Raw genomic sequence first — 16,314 nt, forward strand, 5'->3', positions numbered from 1 at the left:
CAGTGCTTCACATACCTGGATTTTTTACTACTTTTTTCCTCCGCCAGCCACAGCTAATCAATGTCTGAGCCCCCTGCAGCCTAAATATTATGGACTGAAATGGTGCTAAAACACTTCATAACTCAGCTCAGGCCTTGGGGGAATAGCATTAAGGGTGTGGAGTGAAGGCAGATTAGAAAAATCTTGGTTTCTGGGAGCTCTGCCTCATTATCATATTTTTTCTGTAACATTAGCCGTCCCTAGAGGTCATTTAAATGTGACTGTAGAGCACAAATATAGCTAAATGCTTTGTCTCTGTCATCCATGAAAATGGAGAGGCTTCACTGCAGCGAATGCATTATTAAAGGCTGGCCTTATTGTGTTGTCATCCTTTACATAGGCTATACTGTTACGGACCATGTTTCTGGGTGACCCGGTGTGGCTCTGCTGCTGCAGGACATACAGTATAATTCTATAAAATGGAGGAAACAGGAATGGGGGGGGGGGATCCAGATTGGCTAGAAGGTGGAGGAAGAGATGGTATAGGATCAAGGTCAGTGCAGGTCTAAAGCTCTGTGTGTGCATGGAGGGCAGGGTGTCGCCCGCAGCTGCTGTGGCCTCTTGACCTGCTGAGAGAATGAATGAGGCAGCTTTTTTTTTTTTTTTACACATTTACTGATCCACTGTAGCAGTGCAAAGTAATCCACAGTATAAGCTCCTTATCTACAGCACAATATTGAGAAAAAGGAAGTACTAGAGCAGATTATTTGCAATTTGTCCTTAGACCAGTCCCCACACTACATAACACATTTTCCCATCACCATTACATGTATATAAAATAATAATATATAATATATGTCAGAGTTTAATGGCTGTAACCAACAATAAGTTTGTGATGAGAATTATCTTGATTAATTGTCTGGACAATGAAACATCAGCAAATATTTACAAAATGCCCATCAAAATATTCCAGAGTGCTTTGATTTATCCGGCCAACAGTCCAAAACCCAAAGATATTCAGTTTACTGTCATATAAGAACAACAAGCACAATATTGACATTTTAGTAGTTGGAACTAATTTAATTTAGCCATTTTGCTTGAAAAACTATTAAACGATTATTAAAATATTTGTAAATTAATTTTCTGTGGCTGGATTTATCAATGACTAATCGCTTGAGCTCAACAGATGTTATTATAGCAATACAGTTGTATGAATTTAGACTGTGAGTGGCTGCATTTTAAGTGATAAGAGGACGAATCACCTGATTAGACCATATGTGTAGGCTGTTGTTTTTGGATCTGAGTGTGTGTGTGTGTGTGTGTGTGTGTGTGTGTGTGTGTGTGTGTGTGTGTGTGTGCGTGCGTGCGTGCGTGCGTGCGTGCGTGCGTGCGTGTGTGTGTGTATATATAAGATAAGATGAACTTTACTGATCCCACATCGGGGAAATTCACTTGTCAGCTCAAGAGTAAAAAAAGCAAAGGAAAAAAGTGACTGAGTGAAACATAAAAATGAAACAAGATAAAAACAAGACACACACAAAAAAAAAGCTATATATATACACACCTTTTACTTACATAATACATAATAAAACATAGCCTACTTCTATGATATATAATTGCACAGGATAATTGTAATACACACATGGTGTGTAGCATTAAAGAGAATAAGGGAAATATAGGCCTTACAGTATAAATATAGTCGCACAGGATGTTGTAAATGGTGGGTGATGGTGACAGAGACCACATTACATTATCTTATGTTGTCTGACTGCCGTCCAAGGACCTGTGCGTGTGTGCGTGCGTGTGTGCATTTGTGGTGTTTTTCTTGAGTGTAGCCTTACAATCCACGTGTCTCAGCCATGGCCTTATTCAGCTCATCTGACATACAAATTTGACTCCAACTACAATTCCCATAATGCTTCTGAAGAGGAAAGACACTGTGACGTCGCAAGCAAGCTAAATGACTCGTGGATATTGTAGTTAATCAATAACATTGCTTTGTATTTTAATACTATTTCAGGAATACAATAGTATTTTTACCTCTCATCGCTTAACAGTGTTTCTTTTAAAATTAATCTACATTAAAAATCCTTCGACAAAGTCAGTTTTTGTTATAATCATACCGGGGGAAACTGTCGGAGCAACTACATTTCCCACACGCCCCCGGGGGTGTTGCGCGTGCGTGCTGTGCTGCGGTGTCTGTGTGTGTGTGTGGAGTGGCGTCACGTGGAGGAGGTAGAGTCCACTCGGTTCTGTCCAAACAGAACGTGAGCGTTTAGCAGTCTGTCTGTTGGAGCGCCGCTCGGTGCTAAACTGATTCATGTTGTTTTTTTAGCCACCCGTCCCTTTAAACTAGACTATTGTATCGAAGAATGAGTGATAACGATGATATCGAAGTCGATAGTGACGTGAGTATTGCCACTTTGAGCTTTTTATAAATGCTATTTTGCTAGCTGACGATTTAGCTGAACTAGCGGCTCAGCTAGCTTTTCTGTCTTGATAAGTATGTTGTTTTTGTCGGGATTCTTGTTAATTGAAACCCAACATTAGCTTTTCTTGCATCAGAGCATTATAAACCTGCTAAATTTTACTTTCTAGTGACTTCAGCGAGACAGTGAGATTTGCTCAACAATTTTGGCTACAATTGTACTTTTTTGTTCTGTTTCTTTGCAGGAAGACTCGCCGAGATATCACGGTGTGGTGCGTAATGCTGTCCAATATCGAGAAATGTTTCACTGTTGGTGCAAAGTTAATTTATCCATCACATTCTGCTTATTTGTTTTGGTATTCAATCGATTGGTAAGGTCATACTGTGGAGGTTGATGTTACTTGAAAGAGAATGTGAAAGTACTGCTTTCTGCCTTGTAGAACAGTCACATGTAGGTTTTAAACTAATATTTGTGCACTACAAATTAACGTCATTTTCGGTAGCATTAAACTATGATGCATTTATATTAGCGCAGCGAATGTTCCTCGGCATCAGCGTTAGTAGTGCATTGCAGGGTATCCCCCATCCTGTGTGTGTACGCGGCCATAGGGAGACGGTGACACGACATCTATATTTAGACCAAAGCTTTATCCATCAACAAAGGCTTTATTGTTGAATGTTTATTATTTTTTCCTGGTTAATACAAAGCTTTCTGTGCTCGGTGTCAGCCGGTTAGTCGCTCCGAGTCGTTTCCCCCGCCGGTTCACCTCACCACGGGGGTTTGCATAATGTACATCTAGGTCATCTCAGTAAAGAGACGGAGCGTTTTGCATTTGTGCTGCATTCACGATGATGCAGAGGAAAAGGTGTCGAGGGCTTGTTGCATGTGTGGAGGACGGGCAGCCGCGCCTGCATCTCGGACAAGCCTTCGTGTCAGGAAGGGGTGCTGCGGGATGTTTTCCTGTGTTGCAGCAAGTGATTAGTGATTAGAGCCATCTTCTCTCTACAGGCCATTGAAGGGCTGGCAGCCTAAATGAATGACGTATAGCTGCATCGCATACTGGCGAGAAAAACACCCTGCACGACTCGGTTGATGCACAGGCTACACAACACGACGTATTACCTCCAGCCAGATAACTAGAATTTAACTACAGAAAGGCAGTTAGGAAAACGATAGTTTTACATTTTTTAATATGCCTTAGTGATATTAAGATAGGATTAACTTTGTTACCCTGCTTGTGCCCTCCAACACACCTCAGGCCTTTATTTCTCTAACATGGTTACCTTTGCCTCAACTGCAGAGCCACATAAGAAATTGAGACCTGCTTTCAGTTCACTTAGTACTATTTAATTTGATTACCGAAGCTATAAGCAAAAAAATATGTATGCCCTGATAGCCGTTTGTGCTCCTCAGAGTCAGACGGTTGCATTTATCTCTGCATATCTTGTCCTAAGTGAATTAGAATGAGGCCTTAAAATCTGCACATATACAAATAGGGCTGAATGATTTGAGTAAATATCTAATTGCGTCAACAGCAACCTGTTTAAACTTTCACTTGCTACAGCTTGTTACGACACCGTCAGTTATGTTATAATTTAAATTGCGGCCCTTGCGACTTTGAAATGGCTTTTTTGAAATTTCGATATAAAAAGGATGTATCATTCAGCCCTGCGTACAAGCATAGAAATAAAAAAGCACTAATAGTGGGTACAGTGAAGCAGACATTGAATAGGTTTCCCAACCTAGATAGTGGGTCTGTTGTCTTAATTTGTGAGATAAGAGACTGACCGTCTTGTCACAAAGTAAAATGGGTGGTGAGCACCAAATCCTTGACGTATAGTATGCATTAGGTCATGTTAGACTTGAATATATACAGCTAAAACCTGTAGTTGAGTGACAGTATTGTATCTGCAACAATTTAGATAATCGATTAAGTAGTTTTTAAACAAAACCGTCAAAAATTCCCAGGTTTAGATTTTCAAACGTGATGTTTGATATCGTTGTTGAATATCTTTGGGGTTTCTGACTGTTGGTCGAACAAAAAATGACATTTTAAATATGTCACTTTGGGTTCTGAGAACGTGTGATGGACATTTTTTCAATATTAGCTGACATTTTATAGAGTAAACGAAAATAATCGATAGACTAATCAAAAATGAAAGCAGTCATCGTTGCAGCTCTACTTAAATATAGCTTCACAGTAGGGAAGAACACGCTGATTATTTTATACCTTCTATTTAATTTTTTTTAACGGTGGTATCAATCGCCTGCTGGAGCTTCTGGTTTATTGGTGACTGGTTTTCCACGTACCCCACCAGCCTGACAGAAGTGTAGGCTTTCACGCAGATAATGTGGACAGCCATCAGTAGCCTGGAAGCTGCAGCTACCAGCTCTTCCACGCGGCACCGGGAGCTGTTATGTTATGAGTCATGGTCAGGTATGAATAGAACGGAGGGAGCAGCTCAGCTGGCCGTTCCTCCTAGGCAGCCAGCAAAAGGTATCAGTTTTATGATGAACTGATTATGGTTGCACTTAGGTAATTGGACACCTGTTTGTGTGGTGCCTGATATGCTATACGTGTAGCTCAGTTTGTTCTTCATCACCAAATGTGATGCTCATAAAATTCCCATGCAGTAACATTTAGCTACACCAGTCTAGAATATATGTAAGGTTGGAAGTTGTACATCATTTGAGAAAGTTAGGTCAGGCAAAATTACAGTATATACCAGGAGGCACTGTTATGCTGCTCTATCTATGTCTCTAACTTCTCAGGGTGTTTTAGGCTGTTGTACACCATGCTGCAAAGCAATAGGAAGAATTCCTCTATGGCAATACGATTTTTATATATTTTTCATCAATGTGATGAAGTGCCTTGATTTATCACAACAAGTATTGATATCTGGGCATAACATTACATGTACTATGATCAAAATTGTTGTCCATATCACCCAATTCTTTTAGCAGAGGTGGTAAGCCACCCAGATTCTGATGCGTCTTGTCTTGTGATCCATTTAGTTGACGGCCTAAATAACAGCCACACCTATTAAATACATATAAATGTGTTATTTGCGGGGTGAAACAGAACCTCTGCACGCCTTCCTGAAAATGAATGTTTTATTTAATAAAGGTATGCAGAGGTGGCCCACCTCCACTATAAAACAGTGTCAAGAAAAGTTGAATTCTGTGAAAACAAAAATTGAAAATGTCTGTCTAATAAATGGGTGATTTCACCTAGAAAAGCTTCAAAGTAGTGATATTCAGCAGTAGCCTATTACCGAGTGTACACATTAAATCGCCCATAATTGCCAAGTAATTGTACATGAAGCAGCTCCAGAGAGTAGTGCTTAAATACATTCTTGGATCTTAATTACCTTTCAAAGATTAATGATATCAAGTAGTTTGCCTGTTAAAAGAAGAGTTAAAACGTCTTTGTTTTCAGCTGATTCTCATGTGCCTCTTTAGTGTTTTTTGAGCATGGTGTGTCACCTAATGTGCTCAGCACTACTTGAAAATGTTAACATTTAATGCTAAAGGAAAAACCAACAAAAAGCAAAATATACAAATTAAATTCAACATGGGATCTGAAGTTGCAGAAACAAAAAATATAAAATGCTCTAAAACAAATAAATGGCATATAGCACAAACGAGCTGTTGTGTATAAAATTGAAGCATGACACAGGATAAAAAAAAAAATGAATATAACTTGATATCTTTACAATAGGCGCAAAGTCTGAAGTGTATTCTGTATTTTTATAATTTAGTGTCTTCAGTCCTAGTGTGACTCAAGAAAAAAGTCACGTGTACTTTCTGTTCACTGAATCCGTGCATATCACAATGGTTGCCAGACTTGTAATTGCACATGCCATCAATACCAGTCGTGTTTGTTTGTGCCAGGGTTAATGGAGGGAGTGGAGTCTCGCCTCTCTGTGGCTTTGTGTATGATACGAGGAGGAGGAGGAGGCACATGATCCTTGTGGATTTGTCTCATGGATGGTTTGTGGCTCTTGTGCAACAGGCCGCAGTAGCAGCTGTCACCATGCCAGCCAGACCAATCACATGCGGGTGTTGTGAATGATATAAAAAAAAAAGTGTTTTTTGTTACGGTTTCAGTTTCACATGCGTGGCGTTTAGTCTGATAGTTGGTTGTACTAGACTTGGTCATTTCTTGTTTTCTAGCATTACATTGCTAAATAATAGCTTGCATTTGTTAAGATCGGTAACTTGAGTCACAGTCAACACGTCGTCCCTCCCACCAAGCCTATGACACGCTGAAGGCTTGTCTTAACCTGCGTGTTGTCTCACTTGTGGCCACTTTGGTCTTTGTCATGATCCTTGGACAAAGTGAGTCAGATGATACCAGTTCATGTGACTTCTACCTCGTCTCCCTTCTGCCCGAGGCAATGTCGTGTACACACCACCGTGCTGTTTCATTGCTAATATTTAAATCGGGCCTAGCTTTGTTGGAGCTGTATGAAGCAAGATGATCAGTCGAGCTTGTACGGGCTTTGATCGGGTGTTGGACTTAATATCTCAGCCTGGTGACCGCGTGGATTAGGCTACAATCAGATGTGATTGGAGACTGCCTGCCTGTGGTTATGTGATTATGGCAGCCATCTTTGCCTTTACAGTCTAATTACAATACTAAAGTGTGGTTGAAATTTAGAGCCTGTTAGATGCTGATGGACGAGCCTCTGTATGTTAATTGCTGATGTATAAAAGAAGGATTGGGTTGTTATGATAAAACCAGTTATTTGATTTGGCAAAAGACATGGAAAAATGTGGTTTGATGCAGTACAACAACCTGAAATGATATGCTTATATGCACTCAGTTCAGTGAGGTAATATGATTCAAAGCTGTGTATTGTAGAGGGCATACTAAAGTCTTATGCTTATAAACCTTTAATCTTAAACACAATTCTCCAAAAGACCATCATAAATCTACATTTCATGAGGTCTTTGTCGTCGTCGTGCTGTTTAGTTCAGTTGGTGTAATCCTCATCTAGGATCTGCTGTTCTCCTCCACCCACCTCTCACCCCATCTGAATGACTTTAGTTTCTTGACTTTGCCCGGTCATGAATTCGAACGGCCACTCCTGTGTGCTCCCGCAGAGAAGGAGGGACAGAAATGCGGTGAGGAGGAGGGGTCGGCTTGGTTCACATTGAAGGAGGAGGGATGGAAGCTCAGGAGGGGGCCAAAAGACAAAAAGGCCACAGAATGCAGCAACTTCTAGTGATGAAAGTTAAACCTAAATGCTGAAGAAATGAAAGGGGAGAGAGAGGGGGAATGACATGCAGCAAAGGGCCGCAGGTCGGAGTCGAACCTGGGCCTGCTGCGTCGAGGAGTAAACCTCTATATATGGCCCGCTCTACCAACTGAGCTATCCAGGCACCCCTTTAGTTAGTTTGTTGGCCTTTTTACCATAAGTTTGACTGGAGTGCTGACAGTCAATTCGTGACAGAAAACTAATCAATGACATTTCGGATTATTGATTATTTGTCTTTATCTCTGCCAAGGTCTACCAGGCTTTTGGGATATCCTGCTGACAGACTGTCTGTTAGCAGGATATCCCAAAAACCTGACCGGCTTTAGTGAAATTTAGTGCACACACATTTAGGCCAAGGAACATGTGATTAGTTTTTAATGTGATTTTGAATCCAGATAATAAAATGGTGGCACATTTATTCCACAACTGTAATTCTATGTATTTTGAGCCATTTCCAGTGGAATTGTTGATTTTTTTTTTTATTTTTTTTTTTTCTCATTTCAATTGTGACGCACACTCTAGTCTGTTAAGTAAAACTACTGATTATTTGCCAACTAGTTTCTTACTGACTGATTCTCTTCATCAATCAATTTGAAAGGAATACTACGTTTTGACTGAGACCATTTTAAGATGACTGGTAACCTGAAACATTTTATAGACCAGGTTTGTTTGTTGACCCCCTAGATTAATCAAATACCACCCTCCAAAAATGTATATAGATTAATCAATAATCTGTATGTAGTCTTGGTGAATGTTGACAGTTCTGCTGCTGCAACAATGAGGATTTTGTATTTGTTTTTAAAAATTAAATTGAATCTATTTACTGACCACAACCAGATTATACCAGTATTTACTGCAAGATTGTTATGTTCCTTCCTTTTGTTGTGTAGCTGACTGCCATTGACATCAGAAGGTCTCACAAGAACTTATGTTAGTATGTTAAGGCTTGATATAGACTTGATTTTAACTTTCATGTAAATAAAAGCTGCGTAGTTTTTAAAAATGTTTTATTTGGTTTTAGTTTTTTTGGTTATGGTTTGGTTGATGTTGTCATTAGCTTAAGTAAAATATAAAATATATCCTGCAACCCAAGAATAATTACATAAAGGATGAGCTTTTTTTGATGATAAACTGGCAGAAATTAGGGTTTGATCAGTATGTCGTCTATAGCTGGAACAATTAGTTTTAATTTTAGATTAATTAGATTAATTGATAGACAGAAACTTTTCTTCGATGCATAAATGCAGATCGTCAGGATTTTCATTTCTCTCTTATGTGATAGTAAACTAAATATCTTTAGGTTTTGCAATTTTGAAGATGTCACTTTGGGCTCCAGACATTTGTGATAGGCATTTTTCAGTATTTTATTATCGATTAAGCAATTTATCGAGAAAATAATCGGCAGATTAATCAGTTATAAAAATGATTGTTAGTTGGAGCCCTGATGTTATCTTGATGATGTTGGCTTCTTACTAAAAATCAATCAATCAGATGCGAGCTAGCTATTGTTGTTCACATCTGATAGGATGGATAGAAAGACATTTGAATATATATTTCTTTTGTTTGAATGACAATGACAGTGGGGATGTTGTTGTAAAGGCAGCAGAGCTGTTTGTGTAGGTTGACCCGGGACACCCGCTGTCCTCTACCCACACAGCTCTGCTGCCAGGCTGATGCCTTGTGACTCTTCTCATTGCAGGCAGACAAACGGGCACACCACAATGCGCTGGAGCGCAAACGTAGGGACCACATCAAAGACAGCTTTCACAGCCTCCGGGACTCGGTACCCGCCCTGCAGGGAGAAAAGGTTGGTAAAGCTCAGCCTGCAAGTCCTCCAGGCACACGATGTTCAGGCTCTCATGTAAGAAATTTTTGAACTTTTGCTATGTGTTTTCTAAAGGTGAAGTATAACATGTTCTGTGTGAATTTTATTCCCAAAGGATATTTAGGGATGAGTACATTTCTGTCATGATGTCATTTTAATGATTTCCTTTGAATGTACAGTGATGCTCATAAGTCTATGAACCCATGCTAAAGTTGACTAAAAAAAAAAAAACAACATATTTTGGAAATTGATCTTAATGCCTTAATTAAAAAAATTAGGAAAAATCCAACCTTTAAGGACACCAATTTTCTTTGTGAATGAATAATGTATCGTAAATAAATAAATGTTCTTCCTTAAAATACAGGGGGCATAAGTAAGTACACCCCTATGTTCACCATACCTAGAGATTGGCATGGGGTACTTTCCATAAAATCATCTCTCAATGCAAATCAAACCAGCTATTAGGCTAACCGACATGAAACCATGCCAATCTCTAGCTATGGTGAAGGGGATGTGATGATGTGGGGCTATTTTAATTCCAAAGGCCAAGGGAACTTTATCAGGATGCATAGTATCCTGGATCCATGAAATAACTGGCCTTTAAAAATAAAAATCTGCCTTCCTCTATGGGAATTTAACATAGGGGTGTGTATACTTATGCCCCCTATATTTTAAGGAAGAACATTTATTTATTTATGATACATTATTCATTCACGAAGGAAATTGGTGTCCTTAAAGGTTTGATTTTTCGTTTTTTTTATTAAGGCATTAAGATCAATTTTCAAAAGATTATTATTTTATTCCTCTTTTTAGTCAACTTTAGCATGGGTTCATAAACTTATGAGCACCACTGTACATAGATGCAGATGTCTTTGCTTGCTTTATAATGTGTGGGGAGAGAAATAGCTAAAGGGACTGGGAGGAGGGCAGATGGTGGACGAGTGCAGATTGGCCGCAGCAAGACAGTGATGCAGTCTAAATACTTGGACCAGCGTCAGGAAGTTATTATGAGGACATTTTGTTGCTCTCTTCCTGTTTTGACATCCATGACATTAAGAGCATTTGGAGAGCTGGTTTAGTAACTGGGCACACTGTGTTATTTTTCCCTAAAAGACCAGTTCATGACTCTGACACAGCGTAAAGGGCGGGGTGGGGGGGGCTTATGAGATGACGTGAGGGATATTTGCTGATCATTTGTAAGAAGTGTTGGGTTACTGCTGCCTCAGTGCTCGACCACCACCTCTCTCCCAGGACCACACTACTATTATAGCTCTGTTGTAAGGCCAACATGTAGATTGTTTCTTGTGAGAGGAAACCCAATATGAAGAGAATATTAGGGCTGGGTACCAAACCTCAATACTTTTTTGGTACGGACTAAAATGTGTCTGCATTATTAAGTTTACAAGACTGCCAAGTACTTTAAGCTGGTGTTGAATTACTTGTAATCTTGTCTCCTTTATTTAGACAGTTCCTGATTTTAATCAAAATGTTGCCAATTTTACACCAATTTATTTGGCAAAGTCCTTGTTTCCATAAGGAAATCGTTTGCTAAGGTAGTAAGCCACCTTGGTCCTGGCGCATCTCGTCTTGTGATCAGTTTATTTAGTAGATCAACAGTAATCACACCTAAACTAATAACAACTAGCTTATCAATCAACTAATTGGCAACCATCTTGACCATTGATTAATCATTTGAGTCACTTTTTAATTATAAAAAGCCCCAAATTCACCTTTCTAGTGGCACTGATTTTGGTTTTCTCTCTTTAATGATATTAAACTGGATATATTTGGGTGTTGGGCTGTTGGTCGGACAAAAAAAGCCACTAGGATATGTCAACTTTAGCTTTGGGTAATTGTGATCAACAGTTTTCTCTATTTTCTGTTATTTTATAGACCAAACCAATTCCTTGAGAAAAAAACAGGCAGATGAATTATGCATAGCCCTAATATGAGCGTCTCTGCTCTTCTTTCGAGAATGTTGATGCCTTACCTGAAAAAAGTTATTACATAACAGGAGATGGACTTTGTTTTAGGCGATAAAACCCCGGGTTTTGGTATCGATACAGAAACTTGGATAAAGTATCCTCACTACTATCAATTTGAATTTCAAATGGGTACCCAGCCCTAATGAGTACAAATCTCACGGATGTTGCTGCTCATATTAAGTCAATAAAGGTGTAGATGTAGCAAATGTTCGTCAAATGTCTGCTCTCCATGACGATTTTGGAACCGATCAGATAATGGGCTGCAGCAGTCCTTTTGTTTACTGTAATCAAGGCGAACACCCTGGCAGTAATGTGTCAGGGTTGTGACCTAGCCTGTGGATGTTGGACTGAAGTGCTAATAGTATTTTGAGAGGCTAAGAGAAGGCACGCTGAGCAGACACACAGTAGCGTTGTCCTTGATTTCTTCTGCAGTTGTTTCAGTCTGCATGAATTTTTGTGTAAGAAATGTAACGACAAGTCTGTATACTTGCGTCACTGCATCAATTTCTGCATGTGTCACTAACAGCAGTCTACCAAACAGGCGTCGCGAGCTCAAATCCTAGACAAAGCTACAGAGTACATCCAATACATGAGGCGAAAAAATCACACGCACCAGCAGGATATCGACGACCTGAAGAGGCAGAACGCACTGCTGGAGCAGCAAGGTAACAACACTGCCTTTTCCTATCACCTTGCTCTTCAGGTTGGGGATACTCTACATGACATTTAGACTGATTATACCACCATTTTGTTTTCAGCACTTTATTTCAGAATTCAGAACATCTGTGCCAGTTTGGGGGCAGTTTTGAGGATTCAATATTTTTTACCTGCTCATAGTAGTAGGGACTCCCATGACCACCTCAGGAGAGGTTTGAGTTTTAGCAAATCAGATATGAACTGCTACAGCCAGCAAGAAGGGAGGGTGAGGAAATATAAAAAAAATGCTTCACTGCTATGTTTGTTTTGGCTGTTGTATAGATTGTTGTGATAAAAGAGCATGTGGGTGAATGGTTTGAGAACATGTAGTCCCAATCTCAACATCAAAGTGTTTATGCCACAACATTGTACCAATGGAAAGCCAAAGTTTAGCCCCCCCTCCTATCTTTAGCCTAGCTTATATAACTCAGTAGGTTTTCTCTTAAAGGGAACCTATTGTGCTTTTCCGTATTTTCTGTCAATGTCAGATTTTCATGTTAAAGGTTGCCAGAGCTTCAAACAATGAGGTAAACATATTTCAGAGAAATCCCCGTGAGGAAAACCCTCAGATTTCCCAATGCGCTAAGTGCTGGACGGAGCTTCGGCGCCGCTGCAAAATAGCCTCGGGAAGGAACCTGTTTTGGTGGAACGTGTACGTTCAAAAGTTGTTTTAGTCGTGCAACAGAAAACTCAGATTGGACAGATAGTCTCGCTAGCTGTCTGGATTTACCCTGCAGAGATCTGAGGAGCAGAACACCATAGTCCTCATAAATCCACCGGAGTTTAAAATGCCAACACAAAGAACGCGGAAGGTGACGGGCATCCGTCCGAAATGAGGGACATCCCGCGGAATTTTGGGCGGCACCGGAACAATCCAAAACATCTGGATCACCCCCCTAGTGGCTGGCTGCAGTATAGGTCATAAATCCCGACCCCTCCATGTCAGCGGTTGGGACATGGACCAAACAAAAAAAGTACACGTCAAATATTTTTTTCCCAAAGATATTTTCTGTCATTTTAGGTAGTTCTTATCACATTGATGCTGTAAAAGCGGGGTGAAACGTCATGATTAACAGCTGTGATTGGTCAGGCGGGCGTATGGGCGGGATTTCGATACTGCAGCTCCACCGCCCGATCACTTATGTGCAGACTCTGGCTCCAAATTTACAAGATGGCAGTGCCTGTGTCCGGGACATTTTGGCTTCACTTTTGTGCACTGGGAGGAAGTGCAGACCTGTCGTCCATCTTTATATACAGTCTATGGCTGAGACGTTCATTTTGGAACCAAAAATGCTTTGAAATGTTTATTTAATTTAGATTTTCACTTTTTATAGCAGTTTATTCGTATTTCAATTATTAATTTCAGCCCCAGAAACATATCAGAGTTTAGGGGAAATATTTATTTCATGGCCTAATAGTTGAATTTAAATATATTAACTCCAAAACATTTATCAACCTTTAAAAACCCACCATGTTTAATCTTGTGTTATAATATTCTAATAATCGTAGCATAATCTGCTGTTCCGGGCACTAACATTCCTAAATTCCTAGTAAAAAAAACAACAACAAAGCAGAACATGACCTTAGTGTCCTCAATTGTAGCCATAACCCTACAGGGTATGTGGTACCTGTTTTTATACTTATAATACAAGCACCGCTGTAGCTTAGTAAAAATAGCAGTGTTTGAAGGAACATAAATATTAATAAAAAATGATAATAGAAACCCTCTATGAGCAACTTCTTAAAGTAAAAGAGACTTGTGGAACAGACAAAATAGAGAATGGGGCATGACATTACAAAGCAAAATTAAACTGCACGTCTCAGGTGGTACTATTGATTTAGGTGAGTTGTTTATGGCAAAGTGGATATGAAGGAAATCACTATCATTGCTTCAATCTCAGCAGAGCAGGAATGTATACAGTAGGATGGTGCACAAATTTGGCTTGACTGGGCCGTGTAAGGACAGCCAATTAGTCATGTAATGTGTCCCCAGCCTGAATATTTCTTCACGGATTTTGAACAACATTTTGGAATCCTGTTTATCTTCCTCACCGTCTTCCTCCATTTGTGTGTGTGTGTGTGTGTGTGTGTGTGTGTCCATGCAGTCCGTGCTCTGGAGAAGGTGAAGGGCTCAGCCCAGCTCCAGGCCAGCTACTCGTCGTCTGACAGCAGCCTGTACACCAACCCCAAAGGCAGCGCTGTGTCGGCGTTTGACGGAGGCTCTGACTCGAGCTCCGAGTCGGAGGCCGAGGAGCCGCCCAACAGGAAGAAGCTGCGCATGGAGGCCAGCTAGAGAGCGGAGCGGTTCAAACCTGGCCAAGGCCGAGGAAGCGGGTCCCAGAGGAGGGCAAGAGGAAATGCAGCCTTCAAAGCTCTCGAGGCTCATTAACCCCCTCATGCCAGCAACAACCACCTCCAGCCGCTCTCACCGTCCTCCATCTCTCTCCTCCATATGTGGGTGGGCTCGCACTGGAGACTCATGACCCCTCCAACCTCCTCACACCGCCGCCACAATCTCTCTCTTCCACCCAATCTCCCAGAACAGGAGGGAGGAAGTCAGCAGGGTGGAAGATACGTGTAGAGAGCTTCAGGTTTTTTTCCCCTTCCCATCCCTCTGTTTCTCTCTTTACTTTGGTTCCCTGTCATTGGTCATTCCCCCCCTGGCAACATCTACAATCCAAAACCCAAAAAGAGGCAGCTTGGCTACTTAAGGACTTGATGCTTTTTTGTACCCTCAATAAAGCCCCTCCTCTCGGGGTTGTTTTGCGCCTGGCCTACACCAAGCACTGCTATATTATATATATATTTTTTGTTTTGTTTATTTTGTTATTCTTGATAAAAATTAAAAAAAAAACCTGTTTAGAATTTACACACACACCTAGATAAATTGTCCTGGAGAAGTTTACCTTTTTAAAATAAAAAATAAAAAAAAATACTTTTTTCCACTAAAGAATGTGAAGACGCTTTGAAGCATATGTTAAGTGATACCCACCTCAGGCCCTCTGGATTGCAGATGTTTTCTGCCCGACACGTTTGTTAACACAAGATTTAAAAAAGGAAAAAAAGAAAACCTGGCTCCTTTGTTAAAATTGATGTTTTGAAGGAGAATATTCCTAAACTTGTATCGTATTTTGTCCTTTAGCTTGAAGTAGTGAATGACTTTAGGTGGCTGAATACATTAGGCATCTCGTTTTATATATTATAAAAAAAAAAGCATTGATTGGATGTTTTCAAGTTCTAAAGTATGTTATGCATTTTGTAGTAATCTCACGAGTCATGGGAAAAATGCCAATTTGTCACATGTAGTTCTCCTTAAGGGTATGAAATAGGTATTGACTGTCAAAAGGTAGCTCCAGTCTTTTGCAGTACAAGGAAGCAAAAATAATTCCCTGTCGATGTGTTGTGCTTTACACAGTAAAAATCAATGTTGCTGAATCCCCCAAGGAAAAAAAGGAAGCATTTTGCGTGTCTAGGAAACGTGTGTGTGTGTGTGTATGTATATTGTTTCCATTTTATTTCCATTTAGGAGGATATCATTGGTGTATTTGTTTGTCCGATTCCATTCCATGGAAATTACAAGTATGTTGTACATACTGCCAACAATTGTCTTGCAAGTTGAGGCCTACCTTTACTATGAGACTATAAAATAAACTATTTTATCCTTTAACACGCTTCATGTGGTTATTCAGACCAACATTTCCTGTCGTTTTTAAGAGTCTTCAGTGAATTTAATTTCCTCCCTCTAATTTCTATGACTGCTGTAGAAGAGCTCTCAGGACTGCATTTGTTTTGTATTGGTACAACAAACAACTTCAGGTTTCTCTGGTTTCCAGTGATGCTGGCAGGTGTCCAAAATAAAGGCAGAGAGCATCATGTCCTTTAATGTCTTATGTAAGAATTCTCCCCTTACCCTGATGTAGTTTTTAACTGGAGGGAAAAAAAAACTGGACCAGCTGATGTTTTTAATCTGTGAGCAACAAGAAAGAAATCTTTTATTTCAGAGATTGACTTGTTTTTATTTCCTGCTTTCAGGCAGGAACATAGCCTGGGCGAGTCCCCCCACTCAGACCCCAGAAAGCAAGTCTTAAAACTTTTATTTGTATGTTTCATATTTTATTTACTGAGTAAGCTGATCA

General features: G+C 40.0%; 1 protein-coding gene across 12 annotated transcripts; it reads left to right on the forward strand.

Moving 5' to 3' along the window:
• The first annotated feature begins 2,169 nt into the window (after positions 1-2,169).
• On the forward strand, positions 2,170-15,845 carry max (myc associated factor X). Of its 12 annotated transcripts, none has more exons than XM_031321682.2 (5): positions 2,170-2,387; positions 2,653-2,679; positions 9,372-9,533; positions 12,012-12,147; positions 14,284-15,845. In XM_031321682.2, exons 1-5 carry the CDS (start codon positions 2,352-2,354, stop codon positions 14,469-14,471), a joined length of 549 nt encoding a protein of 182 aa, XP_031177542.1. In that variant the 5' UTR covers positions 2,170-2,351; the 3' UTR covers positions 14,472-15,845. The 12 variants fall into 12 exon arrangements, with proteins under 12 accessions (XP_031177542.1, XP_031177541.1, XP_031177543.1 ...); XM_031321681.2 differs by having other exon boundaries at positions 2,171-2,387; positions 12,009-12,147; XM_031321683.2 differs by having other exon boundaries at positions 2,171-2,387; positions 12,024-12,147.
• The last annotated feature ends 469 nt before the right edge of the window (positions 15,846-16,314 follow it).

Source organism: Sander lucioperca, chromosome 19 (genome assembly GCF_008315115.2).
Source record: "Sander lucioperca isolate FBNREF2018 chromosome 19, SLUC_FBN_1.2, whole genome shotgun sequence".
NCBI classification, from domain to species: domain Eukaryota; kingdom Metazoa; phylum Chordata; class Actinopteri; order Perciformes; family Percidae; genus Sander; species Sander lucioperca.